Raw genomic sequence first — 23,368 nt, 5'->3', positions numbered from 1 at the left:
TGAATGGCATACGATGTTCTGCGAGCCAGTTCCTTTTACAGTACATAAAATGTGTGTTTTTTACCGCCTATGGTTTTTCCTTCCACTCAGGGGTGAGTGTTCGTGTTCTGAGGCCGATGTTTGTGCCAGGGTGTGGTGGGCCCCATGAATTTGTCAACTCTGTGTCTTTCTCTCATTTTCTCCCCGCTGTCATTCCTTTCCCCCCTCGCTCTGTTTCTCATTTATTATCTCCCTGCTCAATCACCCCCTTCGCCTCCTCTCTTGCTCACTCGCTACCTTCATTTCCTTTGCTTCCTCTCCATTCTCTTCCTTCTCTTCTTTGTATTCTCCCTTTTCCTCTTCCTCCCCTCTTCCTCCTCTTTCCATCCCTTTCTCCTTTTCTCTCCCTCCTCCCTCCCCCCACGCTCTCCTCCTTGCCTCGAAGGTCCCATGGGAGCCTTGTGGTTCGTCTGCTGGAAGGCATACCAACACCACCGCCGCCACCACTGGAACCTCTCTCTTTTCTCTCTTCCCTCTCCTCTCCCTCCCTCTCTCTCTTTTTTCCTCCTCTCTTTTTAATGTGGAAGTTTTGAGCAATTGCTGGCTGCTTCTGTGGCTTGGTGGGAATGGCATTTTTAGAAGAATGCCTCATGCTGTGGCTTAAACCCATTCCTGCGTCCCCCCTGATCTCACACACACACACACACACACACAGACACACTCTCAAACACACCAACATAGGTGGATACAGGCGGTGGATTTAGACACTTATGTGCACAAATTTAGATCGCAAAATGCAGATACAAGGTCACGAACATGCATGCAAAAACAAGATGTCACTGGTGGATGCTGATTCTTTTAGTTGCTGTCCTTAGTATAAAGATGTCACATGCTGACCGCAAGAATGAAGCCGTATGGGCAGTCAGCAGTCGTCTATGTCCCTCCAGTCCCAAAGAATAACTTAAACAAGAACAAAGTCTCTAGCCATGTTAGCTTCTCTATGAGGCTGTTCTCAGGCAAAGTGGTGCTTTGAACTAAATGCTAGCGTCTGCATGCTCACAATGACAATGCAAACATGTTGATGTTTAGCAGATTTACCATGTTCACCATCTTAGTTTAGCATGTTAGCATGCTTACATTTGCTAATTAGCACTAAATTCAAAATAGATTTTGGTCATAAACCAAAAAATTAGACAGATTAAAATTTGCACTTGATGATGGCTGAAAAGATCACCCATTATTGCAACTTATTACAACAACTCATCCTGAGGGGGACCTGAATGTGTGCACCAAATTTCATGGCAATCCCTCCAATAGTTGTTGAGACATTTCACTCAAAAAACCACAAATGTCAACCTCATGGTGGCGGCGCTTGAGGAAATGTCAGGGGATCACAAAAAAAAGTCATTAGAATACATCATCTGAAGACCATTAAAGTCTGTGCAAAAGTTCATGGCAAGACATCCAATGGATGCTGAGATATTTCAATCTGGGCCCAAAGTGGTGGCCTGACTGACACTGCAGTGCCATCCCCAGAACCATCCTGCTCACATATGACCAGAAATTCTTTGTTGTTATTGATATTTTAGATGTTAAACCAATCTCTTCCTCTGTTTCTGATCTCTCTCTTCAGAGTGTTGGAGTGTTCAGGCACCAACCGAATGACCACCCAGAACATCGGCATCGTGTTCGGGCCGACCCTGATGCGTCCAGAGCGGGACAACGGCAACATGGCGGTGAATATGGTTTACCAGAACCAGGCGGTGGAACTCATCCTCAGCGAGTTTGACCACATCTTTGGAACAAGAGGCCCCTCTTGATCTTCTCGGACAGAGGAGGGGTTGGGTTGGGTGGGTGGGTGGGTGTTCGGGGGGGTCAGAAAGCTCCTCCAGATCAGACGAAAGCACAAGTAGTGCAGCGTTTGTGTCCTCTTTGCCTGTTGACTCATGTGGTGTAAAATGGGTTTCACATCAAAAAGATAATTACGGGGTAAAAAAGAACCAGGACAGAAAGCTGCTAATCATGACATCTGGCCTCCATATAAAGCCATGTTAAAACAATAATAGTAAAACAAACCAATTTTAGCTGCAATACTTGTGTCTTTGAGTGCAGATGTGGAGAGCAGCCCCGGTGTTTCGGAGCAGACGCCTCTTTGTCACTTTTCCTTGATGTTTCAGACTCGATCAGAATAAATAAAAGCCATGAAAGTGATAAATCTCCAGCTAGCTGAGTATTAATTTATCAAGGAAGGAATGTGAGGAAGGATGTGTCTTAACGTAGCACTGAAACTCAGCGGAACCATCTCACTGTGAAATGCACCAGCACCTCTCGCAGCACGGCTGGACAGATCCCACCTGCAGTGGAAAGCAGAAGATATACTGTCAAATATGCAAACAAGCAGGAAGCAAGCCGGGCGTGTAAAGGTGACCACATCCCTGCTGAACTTATACAGTGTTTAGAAGAAGAGTTTTTATGTTCATTTCAAACTTAAGAGGTGGAACTCTTCAAAGCATGATTTCAGCGAGGGGATAAACGTGCCAACAAGGCAGCAAATGTTCCTTTGTACCAAATAGTACTTTGTAGTGAGTGTGGACCTTCGAAGCTTCCCTTAATGTACAAACGATTGGATCTGTCTTCTATTTTTATTAATTCAAACTAACTCCGATTTAAGTTAAAAAAATATTAAATTGTAAATATGTGAAATAATGTCTTTGTCAACTAGTAGCACTTTGCATACAGTGTGTAAACTAAACATTATAAATTTGCCAAACTCAAACTGATACATTTGCTTCAAAACAAACAGTGTGTCGTTAAAATATTGCTTGGACCTGATTGTTAACTCTCCTGCAATAAAAAAAGTAAAAGTGATTGAAAGTCATTGTGATGTTTGGTCAGGTTGTTTGTAGCGAGCGATGGGGTTTGCGTGAGAGATAGTAGAAGTGTGTGGAGGTATGTGGGCCTCAGCGGGCGGAGGCATCCCCTGTGATTGGTGCAAATGCTGCTTTTAATAACAGAACAAAAGAGGAACTGGAAATGCATATGTTTAAAAAATGTGGATTTTCCCCAAAAACCCTCTCACTCTCTCACTCTGTGGCTTTGGTAATTTTATATTGACTGTGGGTTTGGCAGAAGACAAAAAAGAGCAGAACAGAGGGACAAGAGGAGGGGGGGGGGAGAAGAGCTCAGCGATTTAGCAAAGTTTTATTAGATGTATTTATTCATTTTTATGTCCGTATTATTTCAAGTCATGTGAGTGTGTGAGGACGATGTGTAGCTGATTGATGGGGAGTCATCTGAACTTTTGATCAGCGTGTCCAAGGTCGTCCTCATTTGATTGGCACAGAAATATTTTCTACTTAAATAGACAACCACATTTGTTTATTTGATCTAAATGCATGTACGCACACAGTCATCACAGTTTATACATGTATCCCTCAGTCAGGGCTGCACTTTCTGTTTTTTTGACAGTCAAGTGTGTGTTATTATAATATGCAAAGAAAATATAGCACCCTCGAAACATTAAATTATAAAGTATTTTTTTACCCTATCTTTTGTTCCCTCTCCAAATTCTAAAATTGAAGGGATTTTTCTTTCAATAAAAACCCAGTAGTGGCATTAAACTGCTGTAGCCTCGAGCTTTGTGATGTGTTTTATTTCACTTGGTGTGATGTGCTAATCACTCCCTGAAATAGAATCAGTCCGTCAGGGACACAATCAAACACCCCTCCCTCCCAATCAGCGTTGTGTTGGCAGCGAAAGTCAAACTCAATTACTTTTCTCTCTCTTCGGTTTCTTTCTTTTTTTCTTTCTTTCTTCTTTGACTTATTAATTACATATGATTTATAACGACAGTCTTTAAAACAATGCAAAATATTAATTGTGCTTCCGCATGATGTATTTTAGTCAAATGTGCAGGCATTACTTTGGACGTAGACAAAACAGCAAAACTGCTGCAAACCTTTGGAGAAATTAGCTTACAACAGATTTTTGATACATGGACCGATGAAATGAAACAGCCCGACCGTTTTGCATCTGTAGATAGTTATTTTGTTTGCTGCAACACTAAAACATGTTTGAGTACGTGTAGGTATTTATTAAAAAATGTGGACGTGAAGAGAATGAGACGGTTGTGAAATGTTTTCATCTGTAACGTGTTTTTCATCCAAGTAACTGATTAACATTTCATAGACCGAACCACTTTAGAAAGTGTGCTTTATGGTAATTTGCTTGGGCAGCTCTATGTTAGTGAATCTGCATGGTTTATTCTTGCAGGAGGAGATACAACCGTGATGGCACATGGCAAACAACGGGCCTTTTGTTACTGCACGTCATGGCTTTTACAATTCATCTGAGAAGAGAGGACACACTTGTGCAGAAGAACAGTGTCTCTGCCCACCAGTGAAATCTGTAGCTGTGTTAATTCTTTACAGTCAGGCCTGCTCGCTCTGTTGCACTTGTTGGTAAGGGGGAATCGAAACTTTGAAATGCTCAGCACTCAACTTGACAACATGCTGCTCATGGATGGGCCTTGCAGCAATGTTGCAAGTGATGCTGATGCTGCCGTCTGACTGTGGTATATGAGTCAAGGGAATTCTCAATTAAATGTCACCTTACACATGTTTGAGATCAGAAAAATGTCATAACATCACCAATTGTTGGTGCCACAGTTGAGTAAATGCTGCTGATGCATGGTACCCAAAAGTATCTGACCCACGTCACCCCTTCTTGTTTGTTAGTGTTACGGTTAGCCGATTGTTTACTCAACCAAGCGTTAACCTAAAGTTCAGGGTATCGAATAGCAGCAGAGCCCCGTCATTGCCCCGGCCACATCCACAGGTTCACAGGCACCGAGCAGCCACCTCTGATGAATCATCATGCAAAGAAACAAAAAAAAAGCCACAAAAAAAGTTAGTGAAACAAATCAGTCTGCAGATCATGAAACTGTTTACTGAGATGGGAATCTGAGTCGCCACAGCCAAGCATCCGAACTGTCTGTGTTTACACTGAAATAAAAAAAAAAAACTTAATTTTTGGTAGTTTAAGAGTGATCATTTAATTGAAATCTTAATCTTTTGAAATAACTTAATAATTGAACCTTTTTAATAGCCACTGAGTGAAAATTGGCTTGAAATGATTACACTTAAGTTTTATATTTACAATCTCATTAAAAGGTTTTCAATTAAAAGACAAGAAAAGGCTGATTGGGGATAGATTTTAAATAGAAAAACAATGAAATACAACATTCTTGTTACAAAGTATGTACAATTTTATTATTATTATTATTATAAAACATATATAAAAAGTGAATACAAAAGTTGCATGGGTGCCAGTAAAAGATAAAAAACAAAAAATAACACTGCTTGGTACATTTAAAAAAAAAAAAAGAAAGTGTGCAGACGCTGAGTGAAGATAAAACACTTCTTGACCCAGAAATAACAGGTAAGGAAGTACGCACGAATAGGGTGGCAGTTGGCGTGTCACATATGCATAGCTTTGGTGATAAACACACACACACACACACACACACACATTATGACCAAGAAGTGTCTTTGGCGCACGGTATGCATGAGTGCTACGAGCTTAGTCACACCTCATGCACCACCGTCTTATCTCGTCGTACCAAGGCTTTGTCGGATTACTCACAGTACATCTGAGGTACTTTTCACATTGACTACACCGCAGTCAGAAAGAGGAAGTTAAATGTATGTGTCCTGAGTCTTGACCCTCTCGCCACACCTCAACAAGACGAGCCCAAATGTGTGACACATTATTGTTTTTTTCTAGGGGTGAGAAAACAGGCTGTAGCACTTTTAAATTATTACGAGAAATAGGAGGATATTTTAGCATCAAATTAAATAAAGCAGCTGTGTGTGATTATTACACAAACCGTGAGACAGTGCAGGTTTGAATTGCTCCCTCAAAGGAAAACTGACTTAATCTTTTACCCTCTGTAACATACAGAGATGCAGAAATGACACTGCTTTTTTTGTTTAAAAAAAATAAATAAACACCTTCCGGTACTTCCTCTTTTTACTGCTCACTCTAAACTACTAAATGGAATAAGTCGAAGCCACTGAGCACCATAGTTAACCTGAAAAGATGAGCTGGTTGTACCTTGTGATTTCACAGCATGAATGAATGGCTTTGGGACAAAGTAATAGCTGCATGTGTGTATTGCCATGTAAAACATTTGACAAAGATATTGCTCATGTCTTAAAATAGAGGTAAGGATTTGTATGAGATAATACCACAGGATATCGAATGTTACTTTCACTTATGAGGAAGAATAAATAACTGAGCATCCAGCGATTCTGATTGATATTGAAGCTCTAACTTTGACGGCATGCTAAAGTAACAGACATGTCTTTCCATTCTTTCCTTCTTGGTTTCTCAACCCACTCACTGGTCGTGTGCACCTACATGTGAACAGTAAAAATGTTTCAAACAAAGTAAACTGGATCCTGGATATAAAAATACAAAGGCCTCTTCTTTATGGGTTGTGCAACAGTCAGCAGCAGCAAGCGTATAAAAAAAGTGATATTGTCACATCTGGATGTGTGACATGAAATCCAATGAGTCAACCCAAATGTGTTTCAGCTGTTCTGGCAAACAAAAAAACAATTAAAACAAACAAACAAAAGGCCCCGAAGCTATATCAAGTCTATTTTGCATGATAAAATACTATAATTTGTTTTGTCACATATATTTTGTTTGTATGGCTTCGTCCGCTTTAAGGCCGTCTATGCTTTGGCAGTTCTGTGCATTTCTTCATGTAAAAATTAGTATAAAAAAAATCAGTGGAGCTGTTTTATATATATATATGAGAGAAAAAGTATCAAAAGTCTTATTATATATATAGTATATGCATTGTATTGGCTTGTTAAAGTCAGTTTAAGTTTTTATTCTGGGTAAATCTGTTATATCCAGGTTCAGTTCACATTTGTCCAAGTCTCCATTCTGGTCCTCAGTGTCTCTGTCCCAGAATTGTCTTTCTGCATCATCAATATGGTTTCCCACGTCGTAACCATTTCTCTCATTTTGCACTCCGTTCTCCCCTGTAGGTGATCCTCGGATGGGGCTACCTCCCAGCTCCTCCACCACACCAGACAAACCCACATGTGCCTCTTCCACACGACCATCACTAACTCCCACGTCTTCCTCCTCCTCCTCTTCCTTGAGGGCCTCTGCAGCTCCATCCAGACTGGAATCGCTGAGGAAGGAGTGCGCGGTTTGGGTATCCTCGATGGACAGAGGGGTCTCATCGGCGAGGCGGCCCCCGAGGCTGCCGCCCGCCCCCGGGGTGAGAGGCATCTCCTCTTGGTCTTGGTCCGGATCCTGGTCTTTGCTGCAGTAGGCGTAGCGGTGGTTCATGTGCTGGGAGTACGAGCCGGAGTGAGAGAAACGCTTGCCACACTTGTCACATTGGTAGGGTTTCTCTCCGGAGTGCAGCCGGCTGTGCTCGATCAGATGGTGCTTGTGCTTGAAGGCCTTGTTGCAGATCTTGCACTCATGAGGACGCTTACCTGTAATGAACAAGTGAAAAAGTGTTTAATAATATTCTATAAAAAGATGTACCAGTTTATTTTTAAATAGAAAAGACATTATCATAAACATTTAGCTTAGCGTAAAGAATGGAAACAAGGAGAAACAGCCAGCCTGGATCAATTCAAAGGGAATAAAATCCATCTACCAGCATCTCTCAGTGAGGAACCAAATAAGCGCGTTTCCCAAACTATTCCTTTAAAGGGACTGTATGTAAGTTTTTAAACGTATAAACTTTTTAATCATTATTTATTGCCAATGTGGGAACAGTTTGTAACTTAACCTAAAAAATTAGGCCGTCCGCGACTTTCTGGCTTTCCTCCATCAGACTGTAGACTGCTTTTTCTGGGAAAATCCAATGGATGTGACCTCATTCGCGCTCGCGAGTGCCTTTACTCTCTTCAGCTCCGCTACATGGCTAACAGGCTGCAACCATAGCTAATATTTGGTTAGAAATGGAGTCTGGTAACGCCAACAAATGGCCAGCCCCCACCACGACTCAGACTCAAACACAAACTTCACGGAAGCACAAAAAAAACAAAGTTATAACTTGTGAAGCCCGTCTTGCAAAACAGGAATGTGACTGACTTCGGGGGAAAACTATGATCGGCAGGGCCTTCGATTCATGGAGGGACCTTCGTTTGGTTTTGGGTATAATGCTGCTAACATTAATCAACATGATGCCTGTCAATCACGTTCAGTCTCGTGTGTGTCACCTCACTGTTCTGACCGATGTCTGTTTTGACTGTCATTGACTTAATAGCCACAAGTGTCACTGTTAACAAGCAATTTCTGATTCTTACATAGAGCCCCTTTGAACATGTTTAACAAATGTTGTAGTAATCTATAAACTATAGGAAAAGCAACCGACCTGTGTGCTCATATTTGTGTCGGAGCAGAGAGCTGCTCTTCTGAAAGGTTTTTTCACAAATGTCACACGCGTAAAGCCCCTCGTCTGTCTTCTTCAGTCTTTTCCTTCCTGGTCCTCCTTCTCCCTCCAGTCCGTCATCCATGAGAGAGAGGTAGTCCAGAGCTCCACGGCTTAACACCTCACCCTGCGGAGAAAACATGAAAATGTGTATCACCATATATTTAGATTATTCTAATTCGACACATTCTTGCAGTGATGCTTGACAACATAATCAGATATTTGAATGTATTGTTGTTGCTGCTTCTGCATTAATTTTGAGGTCGTTCTCCAGAAAATACACATAATTCTTTTAAAACAAGGTGGCCTTACTCACCATGAGAGCTTGTCTCTCCTGGTGGATCTTTTTCAGCGTCGCCTCTGCGTCCGCCTCCATCATGAAAGCCATAGGAGAGAGAAACCCCGGGCTATTAGGTGACTGGCTGAATGGAATCGCTGCGATGCCATCATGTCCTGAAAGCCCTAAACCAGACTGGTTGAAGATAGGAAATCCATTATATAAGGAACCTGGAAACAGAGGAGCTCCGGCCCCGCCGTAGACCGGGTGATGGTGGTGGTGAAGGGCGAGATGTGAAGTTGGACTGGGTCTCCTAAGTTGCTGCTCTCTCCTCTCTCCTTTGGCTGAATTGCCGTTTACAGTTTTGTTCCTCCCCTCCCGGTCTGAGAGCTGCTTTGGCAGGGAGAGGTCCAGAGGCTCGTTCTGTGCAGACCAGGGGCTGCTGGTGTGGTTCTGAGGGGAAGTCAGTTCGGGAGGACAGCTGGTGAGATCCAGGCAGACCGGAGAACCGAATCCTGAAGAGGGAACCCTCCTCCTGACTCGAGGGGATGACAGCTCTGGGGAGTGGTTCATCGGTTGGCTTGGGCTTCCCTTTTCCTGGCTGGACCAGAAGGCTCGTGAGGACAGGGCGTCGTGGAGGGGCTGTGGGGGGGAGTGCATCGCCACCAGAAGCTGCTGCGGTAAAGAGTGCCAGCTGGGCTTCTGTAACGGCGATTTGTTTCCGTTGGTTACTTCACTTGGTTTGCTGTTCTCCAGTTGGAGAGCAGATCTGGGGAAGAATAAAGGCGGTGAGGGGTGGTCTTTGCTGCGAAGCCCCTCGGGCACCTCCACCACCTCTCGGTTCATCTTACAGAGGTAGCGCTCATGCTGCAGGAGCACCGCCACGTTGGGAAAAAGCTGGGAGCACCATCGACACGTCACCCCGAGCACACCTCTCTCCCCTTCACCTGACCTCACTGCCTCTCTTCTTCTGTCGGACGACACCTTCCTGTCAGGCCCTCCCCCGTTGTAAATCACCTTCCTTTCCTCCGTTGCACCTCCTCCTCCTCCTCCTCTGTCCGTCTCCTCATCTTTCTTCACCTCCCTGTGAAGCATCTCCTGCAGCATCTGTTCAAACTTGGTCCCAGAGTGCAGATAAGGCAGCAGGGTAGTCCCTTTTAGTATGTTGGCCCTCAACGAGAGCTCTGCCGAGGGGTCCCAAAGCCGAGCCAGGTCCGACGCTCTGGGGAAGCCCGTGGGGTTGAGGTTTGGGTCCTGCAGTGAAAGCTGGTGAGGATCCTCTGGTGCTCGACACAGAGGCCCGCTGTGATCTTGGGAATGTGAAGCCAACGGAGAGCCCTTGTCAGTACTGTTTCTTCCCGCGCCTGCAGAGGGAGACGTTGGAAACAAGTGGTGGTAGGAGCTTTGGCTGTGTCCATTAAATGCGCCGCTGCTACTTCCTCCCGCGTTTCCTCCTCCGTTTCCTCCACCACTCAGGCACTTTTTGCTGCTTAAGTGGGAGCTGTAGGAGCCAGAGTGAGAGAAACGCTTCTTGCAGTTGGAGCACTCGTAGGGTTTCTCACCTAAAGGATGACACGCAGATGGGATCTATTAGAGTAGGTTGAAAATACCCAACTTGTCCTGTCGGAATTATCTCAACTTTCCTGTCAACACATCAAATTAGGTATAATTTCATACCATATAACTGGCACCATAAGTAAGGGTTAGTGAGACAGTGGAAACAATAGCAAATTGATGGGTGAGCACAACTGTTTTCATGTTATTTTGTCTCACCGCTGTGGATGCGGAGATGCTCTTTGAGGTGGTGTTTGTACTTGAATGCTTTCCCACACTGCAGACATTTGAACTTCCTGGTCTCAACGCCTTGATCCAAACTCATGACACTCTGCGATGACAGGACACTGTCATTAGTTTTATATAACAACACATTTAGGGGTGTGAAGAAGTATGATTTCATCAACACAAATTTATAACTTTAGTTATAAAAGTTTCTCCCGCTGTCTGTGTGTATCTCACCTTGTCCTGCATTTGGTTATGAAGAGCCAGGTGCTGCTCCATCTGTGCCCTAAGGGTGGCAGTGTATCCACAGAGCGGACAGACCATGTGGCCCCCCTCCCTCTCCTGACAGTACTTGATGTGGTCCCTCAGAGAGGCTCCACGCTGGTACATCATTTGGCAGAACGGACAGGCCTGCTGGCTCCTCCCTGCATCTAGAGTCCAGAGAGAGGGGTGACATTTTAATATGTGTTTATTAAATTCATCCGTCTATTCATCCATTTTATCCTGTTCAAGGTATGTTGGGGGCGGAGCCTATATCCCATTTCGTAATTGTAGCTATTTGTGTTGAGTTATATTTTATATGGGATATTGTTTGAACCTAATATTTTTTATTTGATTGAGTTAAGTTATTTTATATGCTTATATTATAATATTTAACTCAATAGCCTTTTATGTAATCTTAGTATACTTGATATAAAATGTTGAACCACAACCTAAATATTAATATTGTGGGACAATATCACACTGTTATATGCATCAACTGCTTGAACATGGACGTGTAAATTAGTTGTTCATCTCCTCTCAAACCCTGGGAAAGGACCTTTGTTGAACCGTTAGCGGCTGATAAGCTGATGTGTTTCCTTTCCATTTCCTCAGAATAACATTATACAATCAGATATGCGGTTCATCATTCTAACAACACACCGCCTGGCTTTGTCGATTTTCTATATAGCATCATTGCAGCTGCTCCCTGATCAGCCTACCTGCTCCCTCAGGTGAGCGGTGCTGAGCTCCCGGTGACCAGATGGCGGGCGGCAGCTCATCGTGCCTGCCGCCCGGGTGGTACACCGCTGCCGTGCCATTGTGGCTCAGATGGTCCAAGAGACTGGATGAGGTAGAGGCCTTCCTCAACTGGGCCAGAAATTCATAGTGGGCCAGGTCCTCCAAGGAATTCTGGGAGTCTGATCTCTTACCTGGGAACAGAGAAAAAGATACAGTGAAGCTGTAATATCCATAATGAGAAATGAAGTCAATTTTATTTATATGGCACCAATAAAGACACTTTTCATATAAAGCAGGTCTAGACTGTACTACAAGCATTTGGGCGACGGCGGCAAAGGAAAAAAAAACCTTTTAACTGGAAGAAACCTCAAACAGAGAAATATGTTTATATTTAACCAGAGGTTAACCTTAGTTAACATGAAACTCTTGAGCAGTGTCTGGCATTTTGTACAATTTGATACATAATTCACACACTGTCTTTTTGTTGACATTTGCAGGAAAAAATTAATATTAGATTATTTTTTTTATTTATTTAATTCAAGTCTCACAGAAGTAAAATAAATAAATAAGTTTATAAATAATAAAATAAAAATACCGGCAGACAAGGTAGCATAAAGGCTGAGAATAAATACAACACAGACAACAAAAACAGGCAGAAAAGTGTCACACACTGCACAAAAGACCAAGAATAATATCTAGGGATGCACCGATCTGACTTTTTCAGTGCCGATACCGATACTGATACCTGGGCTTTGGGTATCGGCCGATACCGTGTACCGATCTGATACCAGTGTTTAATTAATAAGACGTATGCCTCACTGTGTGGAAGTGACTGAGATCATTCTTGTATGTGTAAAAGCAAGAACAGGCTTGACATAAACATTGCTTTCATAACTTTGTAAAACAAAATGTGACTAATAAATACATAGATATAAATGTATTGAATTGTTCTATATTATTAGAATAATAAATCATCCACCAGCAACTTGGCAAAAAAATCTTCAAAATTAACAGAAATCACTATTCAAGTGATTTTAATGCAGGAACAAATTGGTCAAAACTTAAAACAGGAATTAAAATTACAGTACATAATGTACTGTATGTAGTATAAAAACATAGAATTTAATTGAATAGATTGGCCCCACTGTCACCGATATCCGATGCAGCTATTTGAGTCACTATTGGCCTGATATCCGATCTGGTTATCGGTGCATCTCTAATAATATCCTGTTATTATGCAGATTAATATATGGCACTCCTCTCATTTTGAATTGATAATTTTTACAGCTGTTCTGCATTCTTGTTGGTGTGGTTGCTGCTGTTACATTTTCATGTCTTATATGTGTTAAATCAATAAAGCGTTTGCTCTCTGGCTCTGTGTGATTGTCATGTTCATATGTGTGTAGTGCGAGTGGGGTTTTAAAGTGACACTGTGCAACTGAATCTAATGGAGCTAAATTGTTTACTGAAGACTGACAGATAAAACAATATATTCAGGGAACCGGTTGGCCAGATATGAAGCTATAGATTTGAAGAAGTGCAGTGACAGAAGGGCAGAGGGAGACAGAAGAAGAAGAAGAAGAAGAGAGGGCGCCTCCTATCATGAATCAAGCCCAGTCAGCTCACAGCGACTTTGGGGAAGATTTTTCAAATGTTTGCAGATGTTGGCATATTTTGAGCTGTTTTTTTATGTGGTGAAGGGAAGAGCCTGTGCGGTGGAGTGTTGTAAAAACTCAGCTTGGCCTTCATCAGGCAAGGCCAAATCACACGAGGCGAGGGAGCTAAGTGTTTGTTAGTAGGCGAGCCGCGTGAGTCTTTGATCTCCACTAAATAAAAGGGAAAGCCTCGCGCAATGCAGCGCTGATTTCAGTACCGTAACGTCACCTCTTTGATGCCTGGAAATATTGTGACATTGTGTGGGATGACTTCTTTTGTCATGCTTTCAGAAGGCTGCCGTTTCAAAGAGGAGAGTGAAAAAGAGGAAGAGCTTGTAGGGAAGGCCTGGTTTCACAAGGAGCTGATATGAAGGTGTATCTAGAGGCCCTGAGCAGAGGCGTCAGCACACTGGCGCTGTGTTGCGTCAGAAAAACACTGTTAACTTGTTTACACATACACTGCTGTATCATACAGTATACACACGGGTGGAAGTAACAAATTACACTACATTTACTCTCAGTTACTGTAACAAAGTCCTTTTTGTTGCTTGTAGGCTACTTTTTTTTGAGTATTTTAAATAGTAATTTCACTTTACTAAAAACAAAAGTCCTGATTATTTTTTTATTTATTTAACCTTTATTTAAGTCATTGAGTTTATGTTTAATTTATTTTTCACAAATTAAGACTACAAAAAAAAATAAAAATAAATAAACAATATTCAGTGCAGGAAGATTAAAAAAAACAACACAGGGCTTATCTGAAGCCTCCACCTAGAGACAAGATTAATATACAGAAATAATATGACTACATTATTATTAAAAATGCATGTACATATATTTCTCCTTACGATTTATTTACTATTACTATTATTGTTTATTTATTTTTTTACCTTAAGGCCGGTGGAATATCTGTAAAAGAGGAAAGCTCTACCTACCACACAAAGCTTAACGCCAGTCAGAATAGGTCAGTAACATAAACACACACTACATTCTCACTCAGTGTAAGTCCCATAATGACTACTCTGTCTGTGGTTCTGAATGTGGTAAAAATGTATTTTGTTATGAATTATTTTATTTAATCTTCCATGTGTACCACATTATCTTCATCACTACAACAAGGAATGGGGGGCTAGCATATATGGGTCTAGCATGACATTGTTCCAAATATGTAAAATACCAGTTCCTTTATAGATGTATTGTGAACAACAAAAAATTCTCTTTTTCAAGAGTGTCTTGGCCAAGATAGGCAGCAGCACAGTTACACGGTTGCAGACATAAAAACAAACTATTTAAAACGAACACAAAGAGCAAACTATATAATCATAAGGTATAAAAAAAATATTCAACAGCATTCAAAACATCTGCAGCCAGATGTGCTTGTTTTCATGTCTTTTAGAAGCACTAGAAACAGTAACTTGCTGAACTTTTCTGAAGGATGTAGATCCATAGGTAAGATAGAAAAGAATAGCCATATAAATAAGAATATACTGATAAACTATGAGAATGGGACAGAAGAAAGGAGATCAATAAGCAGCTGCAGCAGAGAAGAAGCTGCAGGTGTGTGTGTGGCCGCAGGAGGACGCCATGCAGCTCCACATCCAGGGTGGTGGTGACACCCCGGAAATGATGCGTCTTGAATGTTTGCGTTCTCGGCCGAGTTCAAATCAATCTCAATCAAATTACGGATCACATATGGGATGTGTTTATAATTAGTATTATTGTACCAAATAGTTAAAAAAAACAATGCTGCATCTGTCTTAATTAAAGGGACTGTTTGTAACCTTTTACACGTATAAATCTACCGGGTCCCATGCGTGCTCGCGTGTGGCTACGATGTTCAGACCGCTCCTCTGCCTGCTTGCCTTCACTCACACACCGCACGCGTTCTCGCTCCACCTCACGTGCATGCGCGCTCACTACACACTGCAGAAGACTTCGTAGCTCTGAGAATATCTAGTGAATGTACGTACAGTGGACATTTGTGCAGAAATAAATGCTGCAGCTCCTCCAGACCAACAGAGGTTTCCCGTGTCTTGTGAAGTGACGGAGCTCCGCAGCGAGAAACGTTATTGTCTCCGACTGGGTACCGGTGTCTCCACTGTTCACTCCGGCTGCGGTCAGGAGACGATAACGTTTCTCTTCCTGCTTCAGCCCCGGAGGCTGAGGCAGGAAAAGCCAACACTAGGATCAGCATTGATTCATGGAGAAACCTTTGTCTGGTCAGCTAACATTACTGCCAAGCAGGTGAAATATAGAGTGATATTGTGGTTTTAGCTGACGAGTTTCGCCTCACTGTTTTGAGCGATGCTCGTTCATGTCTATGTAACGGGAGACTGAATTTCGTTGACATTACCGCCACAGGTGTAGCTGTTAACAAGTATTTCTGTTTCTTACAAACAGTCCCTTTAATGACTGATCTAATGCACCACGTGGCTAGCACGCAGAGTGACGCACCCACAATGTCCGTCACCTGTGCTGGAGCACACTGTGCCTGGCTAACATGCACATGAGGATCCTCCAGCAGTGACTTCTGCCTTCACTGAGGAAGTTCTACCTGTCCTACCTTCAGTTTTACTATTAATCCCTGAAGCTCAACGCGTTTTGAATTTGAGGAGCTCAATAGGACCAGGAGAGGATGAGTGGACTGTGATGCTTGAACCTGGAGCAGACTGTGGAAGGCTTCGCGGTGACTTTCACAGGTGAGTACACCAACACACTGCTGAACTCTAATCCTGATGTAAACGTCAACAACCACGTCTTTGTGCCTAGCAACGATGGTGCGTGTGCGCACATTCATGGCACGCTGCGCGGCGCGTAAAAGGTCGCGTCTAGAAGGGAACCTGCAAATTGCGAAATCTGGTCTCAGATCTGCAAAAACTTGAAAAAACTCTCGCGAGAGTCGCTGCCATGCGACCTATCCGATCCCACTTACAAATCTCGCGAGAGTTTGATGGTTCCCTTCTAGACTACCTGTGTAAAAACCAAAGACCTTTTCAAACTTGACAACATGAAGCTAAATGGGCCTCTTTGTATTTCCTGTTGCAATGTTTGCTAATGCGGAAGCTGACAGGAAGTAAACTTGGACCAAAGCAACATAATGACAAGGTAACGGTCTACACTACAGAAAAAAACAACCTCCTCCTCTCCTTTGCTGTAATATGTGTGTTAGTGGCTGCAGCGGCTGTGTAGTTTATGTTGTTTACATGTCCATGTTGTCTGCTTTGGTGATGTGTTGATTCTAAAAGAAGTTTCAGGCGCCATGGTGTCAATAGCTTGTTTTATTTATATTTCTTTTTTTTTTAATTGATTGAGTTTTATCTCTTTCCTGGTTAATTATTGTGAGGCTACACTGAAGGCAGTTGTATATTTATATAATTGATAACCAGTTATATGCACAGACTGCAGAGTACCTCATTTTTAAGTAGGGCTGACCCACATGCTTCAAAGCTTCGACCCTTGCCGTGGTATTCAACCTCAAAATCAGTATTCGAATGCTTTGTTTTATTTGTTTTTGTTTTTTTTGTCTATATATAAGTAAGTATATGATAATAATAATGTATAAATCCTAAAATAGTCCATGAAATAAGGAATAATCCCACAACATTATTCATATTCAACATTCATTATTATTAGTTATTCTCAGACGGATATTGCTGTTTGTTGTGTGTAGAGCACTGTTCCGGGCACTGAAACGGTTGAAATGGAGACAGACAGACAGACAGAAGAACATGTCAGCTTGCTGAAGCGAATACCTTCTAATATTGAAGTAAATTTGTATTTACTTTTTTTTTTTAAAGTACTTTTACTTGAGTACAATATTCTAGTAGGCCAGTAGCTTCCACCTCTGAGTAGGCCTACTGTATACGTATCACATTTTACACTCTACACACTTTCTTGGCCAGACCTTCATTCTTCAGAAATCCTTCAGAAAACAAAGGCTTAACTTAAAATAGCAAATGTTTGAATACTTTAGTTAAGAACTTACAGTACATCCTCATAGGTTCCTGGTCTCCCTCCCTGTCAGCGGTGGATGAGGTGGCGGCGTCCTCTGCGGCCTCGGCCTCCTGCTCCACCTGCGGCCAGTAGTTCCTGCTGGCTGGGCTGAGGCTGAGGCTGTGTGGCCTCGTGGAGCGAGCAGGGCTGCCGGGCTCCTCCGTCCCCTCGCTGGGTGTCAGGCTTGTCTTGTCCAGGCTCTCCTGGCAGTCCTGGGGCTCCAGGCTCCACATGCCCACCTCATCCTCGCCCTCAGATCCCAGTGAACTCACCTGCTCAGCATCCACTGCGAGAAAGAGAGAAACAGAAAAGACTAAAGATACTCAGACTGACAAGTCCTGTTTAAATGATATGCAGCTAACAGACAGTATATGCACATTAGGGAATACCTTATTGTATTTTCAAATATATTCAGAAAATCCACATGAGAGTCATTATTTAGTTGTGTCCAAATATATATTCATCATTTTTCAGCATGACTCAAAAGGCAGTAGACATGAGTTTCTTATCCTTTCAGCCGTAGATTATGATCAAAACCAACAAGCTACATAAATTAAAAAAATGTGTCAGCAACTGAAACCAAACAGGGCAAAAACACACCAGAAATTTTAAAATGTTGAGTAAGTTCTCGACTACATCTAACGTATTGTTTTAAGTCATCAGTATTATTATTTGTTTTTTTCCAGTGTTGTTTCTCTGTAAGCAAGAGGAATGAAATCGTTCTCATGTGAAGTTGTTCAATGTGTTTCTTATCATGAGACATTTTATATGGCTTTGTGTGGTTTGACATGCGGATTATGATCAATACAAGCAGCATGCAACGTACACATTTGTGCAAAGGAGATCCAGAGCTGTATAAAAGGAGGGTCCCAAATAGAAGTTATGATATTTGAAATATTCCACTGAACTACGACCGCAATATAAAACTTCAGACAAAGAAATATAACGTGTTAATAGTCATTTCTGATCAATTTCAGCGTGATGTCGAAAGGGATGGTTTTACTCTGAGGGTACTGAGAGTGAAGTGTGGCTTTCATTAAAACTGAAAATAAATTTAAATAATCAATTAAATAAAAATATATGTATTGAATTAAGGTCATGACTTGAAACTTAAATCCTATAAAATACAGTGTATTTTAATATTAGCATTTATCATTGTGATTACAACATTTACTGCTCGTTTTAGAGAACACAATTTGTGCGACTGTAGAAAAAAAGGTTTTACGTCTAAATGTTTTGCACATGGTATGTGACTTGCGATGCGGCAGGGATATAGCGCAGCAGCAAGAAGAACAGATAAATAACATGTTGTAATTTAAAAGTGTACCCTCGGTGCCCAGGCTGCAGCACAACTGGAAAGGCGCATTACTTTTTCCCATGGCAAAGACAATAAATGACAATCACAAACACATGCCTGGGATTTCAGCTGTAGGCTCTTATTTCCAAGGCTTTTTTTGAGGACTCTCTGTTTTCCTCTCTCACTGATTGGCAATATCTAATCACGACCAAGTAATGGCCATTTAAGAGCACACATAGAATCTTTGCCAGTGCCTTTGAAATATGTCATTGGAGAAAGCCAAACCATTGTCGAGTTTCGAGGGGGGAGGAGGACATGGACTGTGCCAACACACAGAGGGCCAATTCTTCCTTTTGTGTTGCTGTGAAAATAAGGTTTCTGATGAGTATCTCACAATACAACGTCGTCATTCTCCTTATTAGTTTTAAAAACGTTCCCCTCTTTGGCCTCGTTTCATCAGATCAGAGTGAAAATAAGGTTTCACGGCTCATTAAATGTCACCAAGTTTATTCATTAAACTGTCAAAACAACACTCAGTCACTCTTGAAAGATTTTCATTTTTGTTTGTGAGCCGTTGGACACAATAATTGATGGGTATTTGTCTTTCGTCACATTCAGATACGGCCCACGGCTCGCAGTGACAAAAGCCAGAGGCTGTTCTACACCAGCGGAGACATTTCAGCAAATTTATGTCGTCAACTTTACATCTAGAAGACACACACAGATAACAAACACACTCACTCTGTTACCGAAAGAGCAAAGGCCAGTGCTGTAAAGGGGGCGGCCCACCAAACACACAAACCTAAAAAACATTACACACACTCTTCTGATGAGTATATTAGCTAATCTCAAAATGCAACACCTACATGTTTATCTATATGCATCATCTAGCTGTGTGTCCTTCCCCAGCTTCATTACACCTCGGTAAAAAGTGAGCTCATGCAAAACACTGATTCACCCGAGGCCAGTCATCCAAGCTCCTTGCTGCCTCTCTGCTAACATGGGGAGGAATGACTCGCTCTTATGGGGGGTGAAATTGGTCATCAAATGTGCTTCCCTACAGCAGGCAGCTATGAAGTTATATGATGTAGTTGAGGTCGAGCTATCAACCCTGCAGGAGTTTTCCCGGGATGGTAGGACGTACCGCTGGGCCCAAAAAGAGAACAATCTGGTCCGGATTAGCGTCAAATTGGCTCTAATTTTCTCTCCCGTGACAGTGAGTGACACTGAGCCTATATGTGCTGTCATTAAAGCGGCACCGCGCCGGGATGGCTTTCATTATCGGGCCTGTTGATTTATTTATTTGGATAGCAATTGCGTCCTTCAAATTGGTCTTTTTGGAGCAGGACAGCTAAATCTTTGAACAGCGCTGGAGGTTTGGGATTGCCTGCAAATAGAGATTGTATGTCAAGGTACAAAGGAGTACCATGCAATGTGCAAAAGTTTTCCGAATGTGTAATTTGTTGGAAGATACTGTGAACACAAAATAACACACAGCGCAGCACGGTGCTATTGTGCATGCACCGTAGTGTGCGTGGGAAGAACGTGACTCATACCCAGAGAGCGCTAAACGAACTGTGCTGCATCATGCTTGACAATGTCGATCGCTCGGTCTTCTGGGGACTCTTTCTGATGGTTTGACAACAACAGTGTGTTCAGATCAAACATTGCAGCACTATTTTAATCTGGCTGTCGTTTCCCCTGCCTGACACTGACTGAATGATTGACGGCCCGCCTGCCAGAGACAAGTCTACTGTTTTCAGCTTGTGAGTTTTATCCTGAGAAAACACATTTCTTGTTATCTGGGGGTTCGTGATCCATCTTGAATCTGATCTGAAGCCTTAAAAAAATGATGATCTACAGTAGTCCTTTTATTATTTACATGTTTTTGGCAGTTTTCCAAAGCCAGACGGAGACGCCTGAATACATTCACAATCACATATGTGCGTGACACGGAAAGAAAGACCACACTAAAACGCAAACCACAACGAAAATAGTCACATAAGATAAAAAAAAAATGAACATTTCTTTTGTGCTGGCTTACAATAAAACAGAGAGTCTTACTGTTTATGTCCCAGAGGGCATCTACTGTACAGCAACACGCTAAGCTGCCGTTTATTTTACGACGCACACATGTGATCTGGTATTGACTTAGTAATTATGTGGCTAAATGGTAAGCACGGAATAATTACCTAGAAATTACCTTGTTTGTTTCTTCTGGTTTTAAAGGCAACAAACAAGGCCAGGCTCAATTTACCACGCAATGTAATCGTTACCGTCCTGGTGATGCTTACTAGTAAAGATCGCTATTAAACACCAATGCTATTTAATAGATTTTCATTTCTCACATATAAGATAAAAAAAACAACCCAATAAATAACAAACATCAGTTTAACTGTAACCGGCAGAACTACATTTGGAACACCCGAACTGAGCACAAATAGTAGTATCAAAATGTGTTTATGTTATAGAGCTGCAACGATTAATCAATTAGTTGTCAAATATTAAATCAATTAATTGGTTTGAGTAATGTTTTAAGAAAAAAAAGTAAAAATTCTCTGAATCCAGCTTCTTAAATGTGAATATTGTCTGGTTTCTTTACTCCTCTATGAGAGTAAACTGAATATCTTTGAGTTGTGGACAAAACAAGACATTTGAGGACATCATCTTGGGCTTTGGGAAACAGACCAAGCAACTAAGCGATTAATCGAGAAAATAATCGACAGATAATTTGATAATGAAAATAATCATTAGTTGTATCCCTATGTGTCATAAAAGTAAAGTTTTTGTTATAAACACAAAATTAGAACCACACACCATATGCATTAAAATTACCTTTAAATATACAAAATAAAATCAAGTAGGGAATTTAAATATGCTCTCCATTTTTTCCAAGGTTGTCACTTTTCATTTTCTTGTGTCATGCATTTTAAAGTTTTACATCAAATCACCTTTTAATCTGATATGTCAATCTAGAGTTATCCTGCTACACAAAATAAATGAAAACAACGTAGCTCTTCATATGACATAATACAGTACAACATGTAGGTGGTAAAGCTGTCAGAAACAAGAAGGGACACAGTCAACTCAATACTCTGAGGCATAATTAAAAACTTATATTATATATACACTTATACTTATATATATTATATTTTTAATATATTAAAAAAAAAAGGTTTTGAATATTATTTCTAAATGATTTGGTTTTAGTTAATGCATGATATAATTGCTTCTTCCATGCTGTTAAAAGTGCCATGGTTTCACATGATGTCAAAAGAAACCCCAACACTTGCTATTTTGAACTCAATAAATGACCACGAGGGTCACGGACGCCCACACCCTAAACACACAAAGCGAGTGCAGGAAGATGTGCGTATTGTCGTTTTACAGTACCTATGAGAGCAGTTCAGAGACGAGGTACATCCATGTTCCTCTGCAGAGCGCGCTCGTATCAACGATGATGACCCATCTTTAAATAGTTCGCAGAAATCAAACATGCCATTTAAAAATTTCTCAGTGTGGCAGCTCTCCTATTCATACCTGCTGTGTGACATTTGTGCAATGAGTCAGGGGAGGACCGCAACCAAAGAACAAACACCTCCCACCTGATCTCTTCAATCGTAGCAGCAACTCACACTCTCTCTGGGGTGACAACTACTTTTGACTTTGGCACTTAGTTTGGCCTACTCTGGTGTGACCTGCCCCTGACAACACTGAGAGGGAAAAAAGCACACCAGTTGTGCCAGTTGTGTTTCATCTAACTGTGTTATTGCACATGCACCAAATACATAATGAACACACTGTCACTCCCTGGACACATTGTGCAACAAAGACAAAAACAAAATAGCTTTTATTGGCTAAATAGCTAGAAGATTTAATTTCGAATCATCTTGTAAGATCATATGAGAGTGTATGATATCAGTAATATTCATTCTATATTAATTTACAAAAATGTTTCCTTATCCTTAATTTCAATTCTTCCAACTGTTTTACAGGTTATATCACGAATGCTGACAGCAAATTGAGGATTAAAGGCTCCAAATTACATGTTAACCAATAGGAATGGTGGTAATGTGATGTTTTGCTGCTCTTTTATTGCATTTCTGTGGCCAGAGAAGAGGAAGTGCAAACATTCTTGTCTAATGATTGTGAAAATAACCACAAACACATTGATATGAAAGGCTTCAGTCGCGCAGTCAAGTTCTAGTTAAATTGATTACAGTCGTTTCTTAGCTGGTTGGCAACGAGCCACAAAAAAAAAACAAGTCTGCAAAAATGGCTGCCGGTGAGAATAAGTGAGACTGAAACTGTGACACCGTAATGGGGATCGTAAAGGTCATATTGATGTGGAGGAAGAGATGCTTAAATGCGATGTGTGGTGCAGTGTATTAGATACACAGTGTGTGGATGATCGGTGCATGAAGAATACTTCACAGTGAATAAATTACACAGAAAGTAATGAAGGAAGAAGGAAAAAGTGACAGAGAAAGAGAGATATAAAAGGAGAGAGGAATTAGAGAAGAGAAAGAGACAGAAAACAAGAGTGTCAAACTGTCCCTGACACAAATCCTCCAACTGATGTCGAACTGTGAAAAACACGCTACAGAGGGAAATTCCCCCCACACACACACACACACACACACACACACTAGGGTACAGAGAAACACAGAAAAACAAACAAACACGACTCGTATTGTGGGCACAAATGGGGAGCAAGACCGGCCTGCTGCTGCAGAGGATGATCAAACACCGCAAAGAAATACATGACAATAACTCTGTGTGGGGTGTGTATGTGTGTGTGTGTGTGTGTGTATACACGATACTCCATGACTATCTGAAAAAGCAGTCCGAGATAGAAAAGTTAAAGCCCCATGCGATGCCACAGCAGCAAAGTCACGGCTCTGTGCCTTTCAGAT

At 41.6% G+C, this 23,368-nt stretch overlaps 2 protein-coding genes across 6 annotated transcripts in view; one reads left to right on the top strand and one right to left on the bottom strand.

Moving 5' to 3' along the window:
* The window catches only part of arhgap9 (Rho GTPase activating protein 9), a 49,185-nt gene extending 46,338 nt beyond the window's left edge, over positions 1-2,847 (top strand). For all 4 annotated transcript variants that reach the window (XM_074642704.1, XM_074642693.1, XM_074642714.1 and 1 more), the window contains one exon: positions 1,613-2,847. In XM_074642704.1, coding sequence (XP_074498805.1) covers positions 1,613-1,799 — 187 coding nt within the window. In that variant the 3' untranslated portion in view covers positions 1,800-2,847. The remainder of the gene's footprint in view (positions 1-1,612) is intronic.
* A 2,374-nt stretch (positions 2,848-5,221) lies between these two features.
* Positions 5,222-23,368, bottom strand: part of LOC141772015 (zinc finger E-box-binding homeobox 2) — a 35,067-nt gene continuing 16,920 nt past the window's right edge. Inside the window, exons 1-8 of one of the 2 annotated variants that reach the window (XM_074642646.1) lie at positions 21,846-22,447; positions 17,148-17,441; positions 11,489-11,698; positions 10,743-10,936; positions 10,500-10,611; positions 8,766-10,288; positions 8,393-8,576; positions 5,222-7,502 (exon numbers count right to left, since the gene is read on the bottom strand). In XM_074642646.1, the coding sequence (XP_074498747.1) occupies positions 6,871-7,502; positions 8,393-8,576; positions 8,766-10,288; positions 10,500-10,611; positions 10,743-10,936; positions 11,489-11,698; positions 17,148-17,388 (3,096 nt within the window). In that variant the 5' untranslated portion in view covers positions 17,389-17,441; positions 21,846-22,447 and the 3' untranslated portion in view covers positions 5,222-6,870. Of the gene's footprint in view, positions 7,503-8,392; positions 8,577-8,765; positions 10,289-10,499; positions 10,612-10,742; positions 10,937-11,488; positions 11,699-17,147; positions 17,442-21,845; positions 22,448-23,368 lie in introns of those variants that run through there. The other variant, XM_074642638.1, reaches the window with a different exon arrangement.

Source organism: Sebastes fasciatus, chromosome 1 (genome assembly GCF_043250625.1).
Source record: "Sebastes fasciatus isolate fSebFas1 chromosome 1, fSebFas1.pri, whole genome shotgun sequence".
Taxonomy (NCBI): Eukaryota; Metazoa; Chordata; class Actinopteri; order Perciformes; family Sebastidae; genus Sebastes; species Sebastes fasciatus.
Note: the sequence above shows the minus strand (reverse complement) of the source record. Positions and strands in the feature narration are given on the sequence as shown.